Genomic DNA, 20555 nt, shown 5'->3' with positions numbered 1-20555 from the left:
AGGGTGGCAAGGCAGCATAGTGTAATAGCACAGAAGAAATGAGGACATTATTGTATATGCTTTTTTGAAAAATAAGCATTGAGGCTAGTTGCTTGAGAAAGGAGGGAATAATATTTAAGGAATGAAAAAAGCTGATCACCTTGCAAAATGTGGGGACAGCATGTGAAACATGAAAAGTAGCGCTCTGTGGAAGAGCTGGTGGACGATCATGGCAGGGTCAGTTGGTGGAATGCAGAGTCTTCATATGAGAGCAGTATAGGGATGAAGTTTAAATAGAGGTGCTCTTGAAAGTGATGCAAAAAGGAATATGGAAGTATACCAGGCTCCTGTTGTGAGTAACTGGCAGGTGGGAAAAGGGATTTTGTAGTAGTCCAAGGCTTGGTTGTATTTTGCATTTCAGATTCGGGTTTTTGTGGTTTAGATTCTATATGTGAATGGACGTGGATATGCATATTTTGAAAAAAGAAAATATGACCCTTCTCATACAGATGGGTTTGTGAACTCTGTTCCTCTCCCTCTTGCTTGCCATAGTGACATGGGCCCACATTTGCTAAAAAAAAATAATATAAAATTCTCCACAAATTGAGCACCTGCTGTTATCCTAGCTAGGCTGCAAGAGCCTAGCCCTTCACTTCAAGGGTTCTTTGTCTTAGAAAAGAAACTTCCCTTTTCTTCTTGTTTAAAATAGGGTATCTCTAAGTTTGCTCAAAAAGTAGCAGCAAGCTCATTCTCTTGCTTTAAAGCAGTGTCTGCTATCTTTATCACATGTCTTCCAGCAGTATCCTATTTTGATTCTGTTCCCGTTAGAAGCACTGTTCAGTATTTATTAAAAAGGGGCTGCGAATCTTAGTGGTTTTCCCTTCCTTTCTATACCGGGATCTGGTCACGGAATGCAGACTAGGAAGCAGCCTGTTTGCGTGCCTTCATCTCTGAATTGGTTTCTGCCTTCTCCCTGCCTTCCTTGAACAGCATTCCTCAGTGAGCACAGTCTCTGCCTGCAGGTGTTCTTTTGGGATTGTAACAAACCTTCAGGACACAGGTAGCATGGAAAACAGGAGTTACCACAAGCTTTTGCTTGGGCCCCAAATGAGGCATTAGGGATGAAGTTTATACACTCTTTGTTGCATACTGCTCTCCATGACTTTCCTTCCCTCCTCCCCACCCCGCTTCACTCTCCTCTGAGTTTTGACAGGTTGGGGCTCAGGTGAAATAGGGATAAAGAGGCCTCCAAGGTGCAAGGAAATACCAGACTTTTTTTTCAGAATTGACACGGCACCTCAAACTGAGCGTATGGAATAATTTTCTTTAGAAACCCTGATTTCTTGTACTACATGAAAAAAAACATCTTTGTCAACAAGAAGGAAAACAACAGATCTGGCTAAAACAATGTCTTGTTCTGTCTTTTGCTTCTTCAAGTCCTGACGCCGCTGGAAATTATAATACAAGAAACTATTGACTACACTCGCCAGCGGCAAGTGTTTGACCAGCCCATCCTGCACAACCAAGTCGTGCACTTTCGCCTGGCCGAGCTGGCAACCGACGTGGAGCTCCTGCGCTCACTGCTGTACCGCACCGTGGGTGAGCCCCCAGCCTGCTTCCCACACCCGCCGCCCTTCGTGCCCCCACACCTGCCGCCCTTCGTGCCAAGAACACTGTCAGGCTAAAGGAACATGGAGAGGCGATGGCTAGATGCAGGCTGTTGTCGGTGACTGTGTGTGTTAACTGTGCCTTTTTTTTTTGTAGCTCTCTATGTGTGTTAACTGTGCCTTTTTTTTTTTTTTTTTGTAGCTCTCTATGTGGAAGGCAATGATGTGACAAAACTTGCTTCCATGGCTAAGCTAAAGGCAGGTCGTCTGGCCCGTGAAGTGACCGATAGCTGTCTCCAGTTTTGGGGGGGAATGGGATTCACCAGTGAGGTTCTGGTGAGCAGGTTTTACAGGTAAGCGAGTGAGTGGTGAAAATAGGAAGAGGGTTTACTGAAATTTGGCCTCTTACATATCCTGCTAAAAGATCACCCCTTGAAAAGAGCACCAGCTTCTCGCTAGCGTGACTGGTATTGTCAAACTGAATGGCCTGTCACTGGCGTACATCGATCCTGGAGTGACATGTGAATGTCAGGACACAGGGTGCCTATTCCTTTGCTAAATCTTGGCTTTCTATTACAACTGGGTAGTCTGAAACTATCCACGGGTTAACTTGAATGTCAGGTGAAAGAAGCAAACTCCATGTTTTCCCTGCTGGTCCTCTGGTACCTGCCAGACAATGGTGTTTTTTTTCTCTTTGCCCTTTGTTTGCTTGTAGTCTTGATTACAACGGAACTAAAGCAAACTACAAGCTTTCTTCTAAAACCATTGAAAATCAGCTTTACCTTTTTCCCTAAATATTTGTGTGAAACAGGAGTTCACCATCAGGCTCCTGCCATAGTCTTTTCTGACAGCAGTCTCCACTTGATTAGTCATACCAGATACTGTGAGACGTCTCGTATGAGAGACGTAGGTGCTTCCAGCAAGCTGTTAGAACATTAAAATGCTACAGAGGCCTTTTAGCAAATTAATTAAAGTCCCTTCAAATTTTACCATGTATCTACTTAAAGGAAATTCTCTCTAAGCAAACAGGTTTGTTGGCAGCTGATAGGAAGGACCAAAATGGAACTTGCATTTTCTTGCAGTAACAGATCTCAGTTCAGCCCTTATATATAAGATATCCAATCAAAGGCTAGCAAAATAAGTTACTGGTTCAGTTAGTTGAAGGTTTTGGTGAATAGATCTGTGTAAAGTGAGAGCAGAAACACTTAAATCTGTAGAAAGCTCATTTCTTCTTTTGTAGATTAAGTTACTTTTTCTTTTTTTGATAGCATTTTATGAACAGAAATGCTATTGTGGTAAGTCAGAGAGATCTTCAACCTTTTTGACTGGTGGATTCCTGAACTTTTCTGGTGAACGTACTCACTGCTGTGTGGTGATGGTTTTAAGCCAGCTGTCAATACGATGGTTTTTCTCAAGTTATTTTCTCCACAGCCTCTTTATTAGTGGCTAATGGTCCCTGGTGATGCAGATGTTAAAAGCTTCTGCAGTAGGCACCCTGAATAAAATTAATCCTTGTCTTGAAGTGCTTACTGTCACTGTAGTAATAAGTACAGATTAATGTGTAAGTGCTTTTATATAGCTTTGATTTGTCTTTAGATTTCTTAGTGCAGTGTATTATTGCTAACCGTGGGCAGGGCTCTTCTGTGTGAATTCCTGACTGGTTTCTAAGTATACCAGCACAGTCACATTATTCCCGAGAAGAAATCCAGAGTATTTCCTAGTGGTATAAACTGTGTAGCTGGCTAAAGAACTATCTGTCTGGCTATAAAAAAAACCCACTGTTATAAAAGAGGCTAAAGGTGGCGTGATATCTAGACTCCAAAATTTTCTGTGAATCAGTAAAATTCCATCACTGAGTAACTATAAGCTCCTGGAAGGGGGAAGCATTACCTAAATAAACAATTACAGGTTCAAGTCAGAATCTTGTTCTCTGTTAACGATAAGCAAAACAGTAACTTTCCTAAAGCAGTTCTTTGTACAGCAGTCTGAGTAACCATTCACGTCACTGTGGTATTTGTCACCAAGCAGCAAACAGCGTAACTGCACAGCATGACATCTAGTCACCATGTATAAAGATTTTTGTAGCATAATCCTTACCAAGTTTCCAAGGAAATGTTAGTCTTTGACACGTCCGGATGTTACTCCTCAAAGAGCACACAGTATAATCCATGGTTAGTACATGAAATCTTTGAATTTTAGTCTTTAGTGTTGGTGGGGAGATAATAAACAGACCCAACGCAAAACTGCCAAATGACTTTATTCAGATCTGTCATCTTAATCATTAGTCTTTTAAACTTTGTAGAACAACTACTTTTCTAAAGTGTAGTATTCTCTAGAAGGCCTAAGATAGCTGTTTTACCATGTAGGTGTCTATACTGGGCTGATTTTATATACGTGAATGTTTCGTTTTGAGCTGTAGGGATTCTGAGGAGATTGGGTTTGAAAAAAAAAAGTTTTGAGCCCAAATATCAAAGGGTTTCACAGAAAAATACAAGCCAATATAAAAAAGATTAAGAGTGGACTTTCCAGACTTTACCATACTAGCAGGACGCTGGAGGAGAGTGCAGAGTGGAGTTGTGTTTATTTTTCTCTCCCGTGTATGAAATGCCTCGAAGACATCATGACTTAGGAAAAATCAATTATTGAACAAACCCACAATCTATATGAAAACCCCAGGCTATAAGAGATCAGAGGGAGGAAAACCTTTTGTAGCAATTATATTGCAATTTTTCAGACTTCATAACGTCAGTTTTAAAAAATTTCAGGTAGCGATCTATATATTGTAATTACATACACTTCAATTGTTATAAGAACTTGTCCGGCCTTCTTGAAGAAGTTTGGGGTTTTTTAAAATTACGATTGTTTCTAAGTACCAAACACTGTGTCTATCTGCTGCCACTTCTTACAAGTTTTACTTTTGTGGGGGTGGTGGGAAGAGTGCCGATTTCTTTACTTGCTGCATTGTGAAAGACTCGAGAAAGCAGTAAAAATATTGACTACTCATGTGAAATAGATAAACAGCATTGCAAATGCACATAGCTGCAGAAGAAAAACAGGTGGGTTTTTTCCCCTCAACTTTTGCCTAGGTATTGCAATATGAAGTCTTATTTGTACTTCAGGCTAGTTAAAAATCAAGCTTCTGTATAAAGGGAATTTTTCTGAATAAGTAATGCATTTCCTTCTAAATTATTTTTTGTATTCCTCCCCTTTTAAAAGTCAGTTGAAATATTTTATTCAGTTACTTTATTTGATTTTTTTATATTCTTTCATTCTTTACAAAGCATGTCTAAACTAGAATGAGTCTAGACAAACGGGGGGGTTTTCCATCGGTCTTTGTCATTATTCCAATTCACGGTTGTACCAAATGAAACCAAACCTATCCATTTCTGCTGACAAAACCAATTTGCTCTGAAGTCAGTAGCTAACTGTTGAGACAAGATTTAGTAACGATTCCTCAGTCACCTGTGAAAACAAATCCGTAGCCTCAACCTTTGCCTGCAGAGGTTTTGAGACAGATGCCCGTCTACCACTTTGGTAGACTTTTATGAGGACCTTGAGAGCACGTTTGGACGAAGCACGTGACATCTAGCTCTAATATGGCAAATCAAAGTACGTAACTGTACAGCAGTGACTTGAAGGTGGAGCTATGCTCCAGAGCGGGCGAAGGCGATGCCCGCTCCTGCTCAGCTGGCCCTTCAGAATGCCCCGTGGGGGACACGGGCAGGGCCACGTGAACTGGCAGACACAGCTGCTGGTGGCTGGGCTGTCCCAGCCTGGCCAGAAGCCTGCCACACTGGGTGGTATCAACTCAGACTTCTCCCTCTGGATCAGTGTCTCTTTTAGATGCTGCTTAATTTGGACAGCCTAGAAGTAATCTAGCCGAGTCTGAAGATGCAAGAAGTCACAAAATACTACGTTTCAGGGTACATCAGTATATTTTGTTGAGAAAAACCTTGCCAGTAATACAACTTCAAAATAATAAGTGTGAGAAAAAAGGGTAAATAAATAAAGGTTTCATAATCAAGAGCAATTTGTGCTGAAAGGGGGCAGTGCGTAAATGGCCTTCGGGGAAGCAGTCATATGCTGAGACACATAAATCTTGGGAAGGATTTACCAACGGCCTCCGAAGCAGGGAAGCAGGGAGCAGCGTCTCCGAGGGACTGCTGCTGTGAAGCCAGGCTGCTAGGGAAAACTAGAGGTGGAGTCACCAAAACTTGCTTTCTTCCCCACGTCTGACCAGCACCGATCGCTGCTGGAAAAGGGAAACAAGATGACTGAAGTTTATTTTCTCAAGACTTCAAAGTTATGTAGATGGTGGAGCAGGTTCCTCTCGGGGCGTTTGTGAACAGAAAGGGCTTTTTAGATCACGATGCCATTCAAGAGGAAAATGTAGCGCAGGATGGCTCCCTGAGCAAGCACTTTTTCAGCGGCAGGTAGTAAAGGTAGTGGGACGCACAACTGCAAACACCCTCATGTTTTATCAGCTTGAGGCTAGAGGCAGATTTAGCGTGCCCTTAGCTGTGGCCTCAGTGCCTATATAGAATGTTACAACACCAAAAGCTTTCTTTGTGCTGCGGGAAAGTTACCTGTCCCTACTTCATGGCTAGTGAAATCGCACGCAAGGGAGAGCTCAGAGTGGAGCCAAGCAGCAGCCCTGATTTTCAGGATAACGGGGCCCAAAAAGTTTACAGGCAGAGTGATGGACTGCGCTCGGCTTGTGCAAAACGAGGGCTGAATGGTGCTCTGGGTGCAGAAGGGTCAACACCAGCCAGAAGAGGAACGTTAACTGAAGGACTATACTGGATTTTACTACTCAAGAGCACATTCTGGCTGTAAATTAGAGGATTCCTAATCATTAAAACAACTTTTTCATGTGACAGCCTTCAAATCAGGATAGTCCAAGATTAAAGGGATCTTGTTCTTTCCATCTCAAAGTAGTGCTTGATACATTTCTGAAGGTTATATGACACGGTACCTATGGAAATGGGAAATCTGATTTGATGACGTGGAGGGTCTTCTGTTCCTTTTGCTGCCTAACTAGAAAATGATAACCTGGATTGGGTTTGGTGGGTGGGAAAGGCTCCTCACCCTCCCTCCTAAATGCAGTTTTTAAACTCAGCATTGAATAACTTATTTTTTTAATCTGTCAAAAGCTTTTTAACACTTACCTCTCTTGATTTGGTTGAGTAGAGTAAGTCTTACCATCTACAGTGGATGTTTCAGGTGCACAGGATTTCCTGAATGAGAGCAAACTCTTTGCAGGGAGTGTTTTAGGAAGGCAGAACACAATGGTCAGTATTAATCCCTTTCCTCAGGCAAACTCCCGCTCTCTAAGGGAAAAGCACTTAACAACCAGCTAGCTGTCTGGTCCCTCAAAATGACACCTTTACATAACTGTATGGTGTGTTGCAGGCTGGTTCCTCACTGTCCTTGGTCAGAGTGAAGCCATTAGAGGTTGGTGCTCACCTCAGCCGGGCTGCAGGTAGTGCAGGACATGCTGCTTTGTCACAGGGGCAGCGACAAGGCCATGGAGAAATCAGAAAGCAAAGCGCTGCTGTGACAAATCAAAAGCATTCTAGGGTAGCCTACCTAAAGCAATAAGATTCTACTATTTATATATATTAAAATATTTATATGCTGCATTAATAATGCATTATTAATATAATATAAACTATCAAACAATAAACTTACAATAAATAGCTGATATACAAGCTTACTTCACTATGACATCTTCCCCAGCTTCCTCACATTAGTTCCTGGCAGGACAGTTAGTCCTGTGGTTTTGTTTTCTTAAGCTGAAAACAAGTCTTGTTCCCAGAAGAGGGCTGCTAGATTAAAATCATTTGAGTCCTTTGTCATTTTGAACCTCTACAACCAGGTGAAACTTTCTGTCCTGTCTCCCCGGGGCAGAGATTGACATTACTCACCTGCCTGTGTATTCTGTAGGAAACAGTCCTTATCTCACCCAGAGACAAAAATATAATCACCAGCAATTTTGTAAAGACACACACAGATATACATATATACAGAGACACACACAAAAACATACATGACATGTTTTGGTTTTTAAAAACCTGCATTTGTATGTGAAAACCTGACAGATGTGAAAAACTGACATGTTTGTCACATACTACCAAAGCCAGATCTTACCCCTGCCTATCTATAACTGTAATAGCCACGTGTCCAGGATTCCTGCTGAAAATGGAGGACTTTTATCAGCATCACAGAGTTCTGAGGGTTAATTACTTACTGTTGCTACAGTGCTGCGAAGATGCTAAGCACTGGCAGGGGCTTTCTGCAGCTTGAAAAAGCAGACAGCACCACAGCACGAAGAACAAGTAACCCACCATTGTTCCAGCTCTGCTGCCTTCAACAAGGCCCCCAGGAAGGTGGGGAATCTTCAGGTTATTGAATTGAGTAGAGATAGTTTAGCAGAACTGTTTCAATGTTTTGGTGATTATTTTTTTTTCTTCTCCCTGAAGGAGAAAAGAAATTTGCAAAGAAAATTGCTTAAGGCTGCAGTAGTTCCCAGTCTGGCTAGCACAGGGAACCTAGGCAATGCTGTTACAGATAACTCAGTGATATCAGTGGCAGTTATTAAATGAGTGCAGTTAGAAATATCAAATCAAAAGTAAACAAGCTTGGAGGAGCCACTACTCATTTTTAAAGCAGAGAGGCTATATATACACTATAAAATACTACACTAGAATACTAATGCTGTACTATGTAATACTATACAATCCTAATATGGATTATGCCAGATGTCACAAAGCTTTGTGATTGGGGAGACCAGGATACTTTTTGGTTAAAAAACAAATGAAAATTGTACCACCTCCATAGAACTCTCCAATACCTCATGCACTGACTGACTAATACTCTTCTTACGACACAGTTAAGCGTAAGTGTTGCAACGCATTTTGCTGCTGGCCCTCCAAAAAACTCCGTCCTCTCCTAAAATTCAACTGCACGCTTAGGCACCTACTGCTTTGGCAAAGGAACAGCAGGGATGCTGTGGGAAGTATTGCAGACCACCTCACCAGGAGGAGGCAGAGGATGAGGTGTTCTGCAGATTACTGGCATGAGTATGTAATATGTAGGTTATTTGAGCAGGCAGTCCAGCAGAAAACCTTGGGAAGAGCCTGTGATGCTTGATATGCCAGTCCAAAGTGCTAAGACCTAAACAGAGGTAGGTCTCTATGGAGTTCAGCTGCATGAGCTCTGACTGGCCTTAAGCAGGAGCAGTTGTATGCTATGAGAAGTTTTAACTTACTTCAAGATTAAAATAATGTTTTGGCAAGTTAAGGTTATTTTTGAAAGAATCTGAAAACTGTATGTGCCAAACTATCTTAAGCCTTTTGATTCTGAATTAGCAACATCCGTGTACACAAAAGGGTATTTACACTGTTGACAACACATTTCTCCACACCTTGTATGTACTTCTATAAACAAGAGGTTTCAGTATAATAAAAGCAGCTCCATAATAAATGCATAGAGGAATAAATGGGTATATACAGTTCTGTACTTGTTTCATCTGTATAACATGCAAAAGTTTAAATCTACTCTTTATATTTCTACAGAGACTTGAGATTAATGTCGATAGGAGGTGGTACAGATGAAATCATGCTTTCCATCATATGCAAATACATGGAAATGCTTCCAAGCAAGTGATACATCTCCACTCTTCCTTGAAAATTAAGAAAGCAAGAGCATAGCTCGTACTGCACACTGAAGGTTACAGCCAGCACATGTTTCAAGGGTAAAATAAATAGAAAATGTAACAGTAATTTCACCATCAAAATGCTTGTCAAGGTGTTTGACCATTATCATTCTATGTGTTCTCCAATAACAAATTTCTGTTGATATGAAACAAGCTGAAAGCATGGGGCCTCCTTCAAGAATTTTTTTCCCCATTTTTTTCAGTGGGTTACTGCTTTGGGGAATCTAGTGACCCACACTAAGCACCCAGAACAAATGCCTTCTTTAAATCATGGTATATCTACATTTTAAGAGCAACTAAGCCACCAATTAAGAAACAGAACTTCCATATGGATATAGCTATGATTTCACTAGTAGCTTAATCTAATTTCAGTGTAGCTTTGCTTTCAAGATCAGTAATTAAGGCACAAATTGTTCCCTGTCGTATTCGAATACTGGAACAGCAATTTTGCTCTCAATTACAAGCACCTTCCTTATCTTTTACTTCCAGCAAGTAGTCATCAAAATGAGTTCTGTCATCTTTGCCAAGTTCACATCAACTTGCACTACACTGTCATGGATGTTTGGTGATGGGAGCAGGGGTTGATCTTTAGTTGTAGAATTCTACAAACAGTTGTTTAATTGTATCTGAAGCTTTTGGAGGCCTGAGTTTCAGCAGTAAGGTATCATGTTTTGTGTGTAATTATTAAAGAAAAATACTAAAAATAAACATGTTAATATGAAAATTGTGTGTAATTACTTAAACTCTTCCTAAAGCAGCCATTTAAGCCAGAAGAGACAACCCATATTATTGCAAAAAAAAAAAAAAAAAACCTTCAGCAGAATTGTCTTTGTAATCAAATGGATGTGTTGATTATGCATTTTCTAAGGAATCTCCATGACACTGTAAGGTTAAGAGTTTGGTAGTTAAAAGATGGTATTTCCTTCCACCTGGAAATAATCTCTATGATTGCTAGATAGAGTATAAATATTGTGTAAAAGTTACGTATAAAAGATCTAAAAAGCAATAATAATAATAATAATTGCAGTATTCTTATGTAGCTGCTATTAACTAATTTTTACAAAGTACAATTAATGCTACTAGTATTTTCCTATTGTATCCACTGCAGTGTATTTTATTCTACAAGATCATACCTACAGCATCCTGAAATCTTGCCATTTGTAAATTCTACGCCCTGCCAGAGTAATACTTTTCCACCAGAAAATAACCAGCAAAGCAAGTGCAGATGCTGAGGAAGATTCTAAGGCTGTAACCCGTGATTCCCACCAACTGCCATTCCCCTTCCCCGAGTGAAATACTCTCAAAGCAGTTTCACCTTTACACAGTCACCTTAACCATTCTAAGCAAACCTGCAGGATTCCAGTTCAGATTTTAAACTGAAAACTGACCTTTTACTGGAACTGAAGAAAGGAAAATATGCTACATGCTGTAAAATAACATAAAAACATACAGAAATATGTCACAGTTTTAACTATTTAACTTTCAGTTACATTTCAGTTCAGAATGTTTGTGTTAAAGAGCCTAATGGAGTTCTGTTTCAGCACTTCATTAAAAAGGCACTTGTGTGTTTTCTAATAAACATATATATTCCCTGTGCTTAAGCTTTCTCCCCATTTCCTGCCCTATCTAGATAACAACAAAAAAATAACCCTTCTTAAAGGAAGAAACACAGAAAGGATGACATAGGTTTAAAATTATACACACACACAATACACTTCCCCTCACTTCTCCACACCACGCAGAATGGGGGATGAGGGGGAAGGAAGAAGACTTAGTTCCTATTTTGCATGAATTACCTTTTAATCTGGTTGACATTTTAAAATGAAAATCCTGTTGCTCTTACACATGATCTGAAGGACTGGTAAAAGACTCTTACCACTATGTGCTCTGTCAGGACTTAAGGGACACTGTAGCATATTCTTCAGAACTAAGGCAGGAACTGTATTGGCCATATAGCTAGCTGCATCCACCCATTCTTCTAATTTATATTAGGTGGTTAAAAAGTTTTCCATTAATTGGTATGGCAGATTGATTGCTTCAAGAAAAAAAATAATTGTTCAGACACCATGTTTAAGAGCCAGAAATATACTTCTAGAAGATGATCAACTATCAGGGGAGTGTGGTTGTCAAACAGGTATGTCAGTAATTATCATCTCACTTGTTAGGTACCTTGCACGCCACTGTCTCATGAAAATTATACAAGTGCATTAATTTTGGATGGCAATATTTCTTCCTGACTAGCTTTGGGAATGCTATACTTGTTTAACAAGCCTAGCAATTCCCATGTAAGGACGATACATTATCCTGGTGTCAGTACTTAGATGTTTTTTGTAGAAGTACTGTAGACCTTTTAACAGGCAAAGATAAAATAAGGTATAAATATTTGAGCTTTAATTACTTTTACACAATCTGTGTAGGTGGTGATTTACATGCCATACTTCCATTATATATAAAATCTGACATGAAAGAAATGTAGCATATACTTCCATTTCTTATTTTAACAGTGCTCCCCACACAAGTATAGCCCCTTAAATGCTGCACCATTTCAAAAAAATAGACTGGTATTCTACAGTAGAAAAGAATGTATATAAACAACACTAGCTAGAATACTACAGGACACTTCATTTGTCAGTTCATAATTAGTTATTAATGGCAACACGTTATACAGTATTTCTAGAAAAGTTTTTCAAAATTGTAGATACAATTTCAGTATCAAGGAAACTGAATTTTTTAAATGTTAAACCCAGGAATGTGATGGCTTCAACTATTAGAAACTATTTGGAGAGCCAAAGCTAAGTTTTCAAAATAAAAACCAGTATGACAGTACCTTCAACAGGTGCATCATAATATACTGTAATATAAAATTCAAAATATCTGACCTCATATTTCAGTCATAATGCAGTTTAGATTTAGGAATCATCACAGACTGAAAAGTAAACATACTAATGGTAAAAGCTCTAGTGATTCAATGAAATCATTAAGTTTTAGATGCTTTAAATATAAAGGAAACATTTGTACTGTGTCCATATTAATTGATCCCAATGATCAAAGGCATTTGCTTAAAACAGTAGATGTATAAGCATGATTTGTTACATTTAAATAAAAAAAACAACCAACCAGCTTTAAGTAACTTCTCCCCATAACACACAGTTTAAGCTACTTAAAACACACACACTATCAGAATTTTGGGGGTACCACTATTATACTTGTTAGCTTCAGGCCAGCCTTTTAAAAATCCACAGACAAAAACAATTTAGAAAGAGCCAAGTATTCTTCGTGCTTTTGCAACCTAGAAATTACTGTATGCCTGAAACTGGAGCTCTAATTTAGAGCATGGCCCAGAATAAAAAGCAGAATGAAAGCCTTGTAATTCTGCAATTACTTAATATCCAAACAACCAGTTTTCTGGTTTTTTTAAAATCAATTCTAAAAACTATTTTCCCATAAAAAATCAACTTAATCTGCTAGCAGTCTCTGCATATTTACAAATGATCCCCCCAAAACAGGGGACGATGGGAAAAATTCTGATACATTAAGAAAACTATATATAACATCGCATTAACAGTTAATGCAATTTACAACAATTTCACCGTGTTTTATCAACAGAATATGCCATTTTAGATCAATGTCTTCAATAATTAAGACTGCTTTATAGCTGAAATGACACAATTTAAACCGGAGGTAACATGCATCACCTCAGTTTAATAATCCAATATACTACAAAAAAAACAAACAATGCAAAGAGCATCATGTAACATAATAGCTTTGTCTGGCTTCCTCTAGAGAGTGTTCTCAGTCTGCCCATAGTTGCACCTAGAAGTCCACCCGCAGAGTCAAAATCATTATCCTACATGTAAGAAAAACAAACAAGGGAACAAAACAACAAAAAACATGTTACTCTGAGGAAAAAAAGATTACCCCTAAAGCTTGCTAACTGTAGCTTTTCCTGTTTTTTTCAAATTTGCCAAAAATTAAAATTATTTCAGAGGCAGCTTCTGAAAATTAACTAGAAAAAACTTTTGCCCATTTATCCAGAGGTATTTTTTCTCCAAAACAAAGCAAAATGTAAGCAAAAAAGGCATTTCTGACTTATTTTTTGTTTCCCTCTCCTATTGTTAAATACAATTAAATATAGAACTGCCTTTTTAATAATACTATACATTTGCTATGTATAGTATACAACAAATAGTTGTATCTGAAATATAAAGACTTTGATTATGCCTTGGAAGTAATGCATCTACATATTTATCTTTCTGAACAGAAATACTACTGCTGAATTAGTCACATTTTAGAGTCAACAATAAGCTGTCAATGCTTTAATACAAATGTTCATACTAAAAGAAGGCATTTAGTAATTTACTTTACTAACTTCTTAATCCTGCCCCACATTTAAAGAAAGATAGTGACTAAATACTTACCATATCTGATAACATTTTATTTTGGTTTTTAACTTCTGTCCCAATTTCAATGGAAAGCTATTAAAAAAATCCGAAAAAGTATTACATATGAGTAAACAGCTACACATAGATTAACCAGTCTAAAATACATGACATGACTAGCACTTTCCCAGGTAAAATGTGAAAACAGTACCTGGTATTTTCAAACAACAAACCAGCATGCACAGTATTCTGTCAATAAACCTTAGGAAAGTACTTGTCATCTGACTAGATGAGTCTGAAGAGTGTCGGAAGGTTACTAAATGCTCCTCCTCCCCTTTTCCAGAGAACTCCTTATTAGAATTATTGTGTGGACTTTCAAAAATTCAAGATCTAGTCAAGGCTCAGCAGCAATTATCCATTTCCTGGAACACGCATTAAAAATACTCGCACTCGGCACAGAGGACCATAAGCACTCTTTCTGCCTCAGCGTTGCTGGAGTTGACACTTGTAACCTGCTAATGCACCTCTTTTGACAAGCTGCTGCTGTGCTATAAATGCTATTTTCTTCTCTGAACTTGTCTATTCCTTCTCTGCTTTGTGTCATGAAACAGCAAGTGCACAGCAGGACAAGGTGGCAAGCCGTGTATGTAAGCGAGTCAGTTCTAGAGGTAGTAACTTGGGTCAGCAACAGCCCAGTGACCATTCAGCACATCCCCAGCTATGAGACAGATCAAAGGTCAAGCAAGAAAGTCAAGTCGGGTAAGGGTCGGAATAAGGGAGGTATGAGACCAGGCGCAGACAGAGCTGCAACACAGCTGCAACGCAGCAAAGGCAGGGGCTAGTCAGGAGGGCCCTGGCTTGAAAGCAGCTCCCAAGTGAAACCAGGGAGAACCCACACTGTGGCTTCTTTGCAGTTCTTGCTCCGTAACAGTTCTTACCAGCATGCTGGCCTTGAACAACCGGCTCAACTAGAAGGAATGGAAATGTGCTCCTGGCCCCCAGGCTTTGGATTTGCCAAGACCCACATGTTTTTTGTGACACAACCTAAATCTCATGATTTCTTACTGCTGCATTTCACTGCAATCTATAATCAAGAGTGAAACTGATTTTACATCGGGCTTCTAGGAAGATTATCTGAAGACTATTCCATATTCCAAGATTATTATGTTGCACTAAAAGATGAAACTGTAGAAAGAGCACATGTTCCGCTCCATGGGGCACTACCAACGGCACCGTTGACATACACTGATTTTGCAATGTAACATACCAGAGAAGGTACGTTAACTTATTCTTAACTTACTCTAAATTACTATTCTAAACCTAAGGTTTTAGTTTCTGTTGGAGACTGAACAAATAATTTTTAAGTAGCAGTATTAGCAATAGGACTTTGAATGAATTTAGGCCTAATAATTCATTGGCTTGTACAACATACATAGAAACAGCACCTATAGCTAAGAATGTATTTTATAAAATCTTAAGTTGTTAAGAAAAATAAACCCACGTAACTTTAATCACAGTGCTGTCTTTCAGTTATACTTGCTTGAAATAAGTCCTCAATCTCTGGAAGGAATCAGAATCATTAAAGTAACAAACTTCTCTTTCAGAGGATATTAGCACACTATTTAGAAGAGCTGTTTTCACATTACAGAATTATCAGCAGATACAGCAGAAACTGATGAGCCACAAGGGTAACCGCAAGAAGTAGTGATCCATTTTCTTAAATGAAACAGAAACTGCTTATTGACCTAAACTCAAAAGTTTCTACTTTCTGTGGGGACAGTGACTCATTCTGTAGGACAGTAAGCCGTAAGTAACACCACAGCTGTCCTCAAGATCAGCAGAAAAGGACACCTCTAGCTTAAAAATCTAATTAAAGGAAGATTCAGTTATGCAAATGAATGATTGTACATTTTGACTGACAATAATTCTTCCTTGTATTTGTATTGGATTTGTATGGCAAAGTTTTGGTAGTGGGGGTGAGCTACAGGGGTGGCTTCTGCTGAGAAGCTGCCAGAAGCTTCCCCTATGTCCAGCAGAGCCCATGACAGCCAGCTCCAAGACTGACTCGCCGCTGGCCAAGGCTGAGCCCATCAGCGATGGTGGTAGTGCCTCTGTGATAACATATTTTAGATAATGTATTTAAGAAGGGGAAAGAACTGCTGTACAACAGCAGCCAGAGGAGAGGAGGTGCTCCAAGCGCTGGAGCAGAGATTCCCCTGCAGCCCCTGGCGAATCCCATGTTGAGGCAGGCTGTGCCCCTGCAGCCCAGGGAGGTCCATGGTGCAGCAGATCTCCTGCAGCCCAGGAAGGACCCCATGCCGGAGCAGATGAGTACCTGCAGGAGGCTGTGACCTGTGGGAAGCCCATGCTGGAGCAGGCCCCTGGCAGGACCTGTGGCCCCATGGAGAAAGGAGCCCACACTGGAGCAGGTTTGCTGGCAGGACTCGTGATCCTGCAGGGGACCCACGCTGGAGCAGCCTGTTCCTGAAGGACTGCACCCCATGGGAGGGACCCATGCTGGAACAGTTCTTGAAGAACTGCAACTCGTGCAAAGGACTCACATTGGAGAAGTTCATGGAGGACTGTCTCCTGTGGGAGGAACCGCATGCTAGAGCCGGGGAAGAGTGTAAGAAGTCCTCCCCTAGGGAGGAAGGAACAGCAAAGACAACACAACCCCTGTTCCCCATTCCCCTGTACCACTTGAAGGGAAGAGGCAGAGAAAATCTGGAATCAAGTTGAGCCCAGGAAAAGGGGAGGGGTAGGGGAAAGGTGTCTTAAGATTTGGTTTTATATCTCACTACTCTACTCTGATTTAATTAGCAGCAAATTAAATTAATTTCCATCATGTCTGGTTTGCCCATGATAGTGATCAGTGAGTAATCTCTCTCTTCTTAAGTCCTTATTATCCATGAACCTTTAGTCATATTTTTTCTCCCCCTGTCCAGATAAAGAGGGGAGTGATAGAGCAGCTTTGGTGGGCATCTGGCATCCAGCCAGGGTCAACCTACCACAGTATTAAATGTATGTTTTAAACTAAGTCTACTGCTTCACTGACCCATATATTTTAATTCAATAAATGTGACGATACCACTGTAATTAAATACTTACTGATTTGATGGCACTGACTTTTGTACGCAGACTTTCTGTTAACCTTTCATTTTCTTCTTCATAAACACTGTACCCACTGTTGGTATAGCCATAGTTACCAGCAGGTGCTCCATCACCTGTAAGCACAGTAGTCAGTAGTTACAGAAAACACCACTGGAGCAAGTGCTCTCTTCACATGTGGAAAAGCACTCTTTAAATTTAAAAATGCATTTCCTTAACATCACCATTGGCAATCGGGAAGAGGCACCGCATGTTCCTCAGACAGAGATTCAACCTTTTTCCAAACACGTAAGTTATCTTTCAATATGCAAATCAAAGGAAAAAAATGAGGAATGGCTCTAATTTAATACTATCACGTTTTTTCCCAGACAGTGTTTTCAGACAGCTTCTATGGAAAACAACCTAGTCATTACATGGAGATGTGAAGGAAGCACTGAGGCCACGACATAGAACAGTAAACCTAACTGAAATGAAGAAAGTTGAGATCATTCTCCAACAAAAACAAATACTGCTTTATTTAAATGAGGTCACATACATTTAAAGGAGAGAGCATGCTCCGATGCTTACATGTTTCTCCACAAACAAGTCCTCAGACCAGAAGCCAGGCCCCTGAGCAGAACACTGCCATTTCTGTCACCATTCTGCAGTTCTATTCCCACTCCTGCCTTTTGTTTTTTTGGGTGATGGAGCTTCAGGACTGTTACCCAGACAACTGACTCAGGAGTACACGGAGCAGAAGGGAATGAAAGCTCCTCAACTCCACACCGTTGCTTCCTCCAACCTCTACTAAAAATCTACAGGCATCAGTTGGGACAGCTGCATGGGCACAGGAGAATTAAACCTGTGTCCAGTCTAGACAAAAATCAGTCTTAGACCTCAAACCTAAGATCTGAAATCAAAGAAGGCAGACCAAGACTGAGAAAGGCAAATAGAAAGGAACTATTATAAGCTTTACAATAAAGATCCTACTATATTAATTAAACTAGCAATCTGGTTATAACACTAATCAATATTTACATGACTAGTCAGAATGCCACACTAAAGTTGCCTGAATGCCTTCGGTTAATTCCTTTTCAAGGCACTTCAAGATTTTTGTGTTTGAGTGCCTTTTTTCTTTTTGAGGAAAAAGGGAAAGGAGAGAGACGCCAACCACATTCACAGATAAAGCTCCATCTCAAACAGTTTAACTCTGTGCTTGGCACATATGATATTAAGACTTTAAAAGAGAGAATTACAATGCTACTTTGACTATATATATATAATTTTATATTAACCCATAACACCATTCATTAAATTTAACAATTTCTTAGCTTGTACTTGTAGTAAATTGCTTTAATGTTATTCTGTAAGTTAAGCTGATGACAAATTCTCAACAAGACTGAGTGAAATGTATGTTTCCATTTCATCACTGTGGGAGTCAAGAATTTTTTCCCCCTACCTAAATTAGAAGCCAAATATAGAAAGATGATTAAAATGACATAATTTAGAGTCAGGGTTGTTCTCACTGTGTTTTGTTTTACAAATGCATCTAACTACAGTACTTCCTACCAAATTACACACAATTTTGAATATGTTTATAAGTTAATATACCACGCAGCTTCAGGCCAAAATACTACAACTATGATCCTCACACAGACTATGACATAGCAGATATGAACAACTGCCCCAAAGCTTTTAAACACCCACAGTTACTTCTACATATGTAATAGAAAGCACAATGAAGAAGCCTGGCTACAATTGTTCACAGGAAGGACAGAAACTTCAGCATGTCAGTTCTGTGGGCTGTCTTGCAACACTGCTCATTGACATGTAACATGGACATGACCACAACACAATCTGCAGTGTAGAAAAGAGGTACGAGGTAGCTGATGACAACAGCAGAAGTACTGGCGCCCCAGCTTCTATTTCCAGCCTACTAAATAAAAAGTAATTCTGAACTGACAGTTGAAATGTCAAGGCAAAGCAGAAAACTTTGCTGCAGCTGGTAACAGACATTTAAGTCTTCTGCTTGACCATCCAGCAGATTTTTAAAATGTTTAGTTTCAAAATGTTCCTTAAGGTATAGTCTGCCGGAGGACATGCTCTTACACCTGCGCTCCTTCCATAAACATCCATCACTTCACTTTTCCAGAAACAGCATACCGAGCTGGATGGCCTTCAGTCTAACCCCCCTCAGTTCACACCCAAGAGCAAGCAGTTAGTCTGACAAAGAAAACTACTGAAGGCGTAAGCATCATCAAATGCCTCCCTTTTTGTGATAAACATCCCAAGATCTCTCTTGATCTAGAAAGAAGCACATCCAAGACTTCTTTTAACTTGTTAAAATCTTATTACATAACAGCATAGAACACACACACAGAGCTCAGCCATATGGCATGTATCACGCCCTAAATCCCCACTTTCTAGGAAGTACCAGAAGTCTGTCATAGATTCTGAGGCATAAACATTACCTAAGGTTTACAGTGCGGTCACAGCACCTATGTTCTAGAACATGACATGGCAGGTCAAAGTTTCTTTATAGTCATCAACATGACTGCTGGTTGAAAAATGAGGCCTGAGCTTCTCAAAACACTCAGCAGGAACTCTGCACAGATTATATCTGTGATAAACTGACAACTGTTGGAGGGGTGGGGGGGTCGTTTCCCCCCAGACATAGCAGGTAAACATACAGAAGTAGTAAAGTTAAAACACAACTCCTAATTTGTAAAGGACTTGAGTGTCAAGAGTGACAAATCTGTCCACCGAGGAAACACGGCTGAAACAACACTGCATTAGAACCATTCATTAACACAATTAAATACAGATCCCAGTGCTGTTCCCTAAATCCAGCCGAGCTCGAAAGAGAGACGGAGGAACGGGTAATGGCTCCGCTGGCGAGCCCGCCCTGCCCGGCTTTTCACCCCCTCTCCCGCTCCGTGTAACCCCCCGGCACCAGCCCAGGCTGCGCCGCCCCCCGCCAGGCCGGCCGGGGGCCGTGGCCCAGCCCGCCGTGCAGCCGCAGGCCCCGCCGCCGAGGTCCGCCGCGCTTACCCAGCCCCGCGCGCCTCATGGCTGTGCCCGGAGCTGCCGAGGGGGGAGGAGGAGGAGGGGGGGGGAGGAGGAGGAGGAGGAGGACGGGAACGGGAGTGGCTCCCGCGCCCACAGCGCCTGAGGGCAGCGGGTCTCGGCGGGGCGGGCGCGGCCCAGGCCCAGCTGCGGCCCAGCCGCGCCGCTCATCCAGGCGCCGAGCGCCACGACAGCGCGGGCACCGCGCGGCCCGCTGGGTAGGGCGGGCAGGGCAGGGCCGGGCCGGGCCGGGCGGCGCCGCCCGCGCGGCCTCATGGGGGCTGTAGTGCCGCGCCGCGGGCGGGCCGGCGGGCACAGCGGGCAGCGCAGCCGGCAGGCCCCGGCCCGGTGCCGGGCTCGAGGGGGCCGGCTCTGTCCCTGTCCCTGTCCCAGCCCGCCGGCTCTTCCGGTCCCCTGGGCTGGAGCGCGGGGCCCGCGGGGCCCTCCTGCAGCACCCCAGGGCGCTGAAGCAGTATGGCATTTCTCAGGGGACAGCGTGACAGGCCGCTGGCCCACGCACCCGCCGTGTGCCCAGCAGGCCGTGGGAATGGCGCTGCGGGGCGCCGGGCGGTGAGGGTGCGGGACGGGGGCAGGAGGTGGCAGGGCAGCGCCCTCCCCGCACGGTCACCTCCCGCACGGTCACCCCCCCACGGCTTCAGGACAGGTTCCGTTACGTATAACCTGCCCTGAATTCACTCATTACACTGCCTCTTGCAGCTT

General features: G+C 41.5%; 2 protein-coding genes across 2 annotated transcripts in view; one reads left to right on the top strand and one right to left on the bottom strand.

The window, feature by feature from the left end:
• LOC101913232 (probable acyl-CoA dehydrogenase 6) overlaps positions 1–10027 on the top strand; it is a 90665-nt gene extending 80638 nt beyond the window's left edge. Inside the window, exons 7-9 of the mRNA XM_055803505.1 lie at positions 1417–1578; positions 1789–1939; positions 9164–10027. Coding sequence (XP_055659480.1) covers positions 1417–1578; positions 1789–1939; positions 9164–9254 — 404 coding nt within the window. The 3' untranslated portion in view covers positions 9255–10027. The remainder of the gene's footprint in view (positions 1–1416; positions 1579–1788; positions 1940–9163) is intronic.
• A 2958-nt stretch (positions 10028–12985) lies between these two features.
• Positions 12986–20057, bottom strand: BET1 (Bet1 golgi vesicular membrane trafficking protein). Its single transcript, XM_055803506.1, has 4 exons — positions 19821–20057; positions 16791–16906; positions 13722–13778; positions 12986–13150 (listed from the first exon to the last, which is right to left on the bottom strand). The coding sequence occupies exons 1-4, from the start codon at positions 19837–19839 to the stop codon at positions 12995–12997; spliced, it is 348 nt and encodes a 115-aa protein (XP_055659481.1). The 5' UTR covers positions 19840–20057; the 3' UTR covers positions 12986–12994.
• Between the last annotated feature and the right edge of the window lie 498 nt (positions 20058–20555).

The sequence above is a fragment of the Falco peregrinus genome, chromosome 5 (assembly GCF_023634155.1).
Source record: "Falco peregrinus isolate bFalPer1 chromosome 5, bFalPer1.pri, whole genome shotgun sequence".
NCBI classification, from domain to species: Eukaryota; Metazoa; Chordata; class Aves; order Falconiformes; family Falconidae; genus Falco; species Falco peregrinus.
The sequence above is the reverse complement of the archived record's forward strand: the minus strand, read 5'-3'. Positions and strand labels throughout refer to the sequence as shown.

Bases quoted from the DNA above. Each gene is read 5' to 3' on its own strand.
- BET1 (XM_055803506.1), bottom strand. The intron at 13,779-16,790 runs GTAAGTATTTAA...TTTTTTTAATAG, and splicing joins AAGTCAGTGCCATCAAATCA to CTTTCCATTGAAATTGGGAC. The intron at 13,151-13,721 runs GTAAGTATTTAG...TCTTACATGTAG, and splicing joins ATAAAATGTTATCAGATATG to GATAATGATTTTGACTCTGC.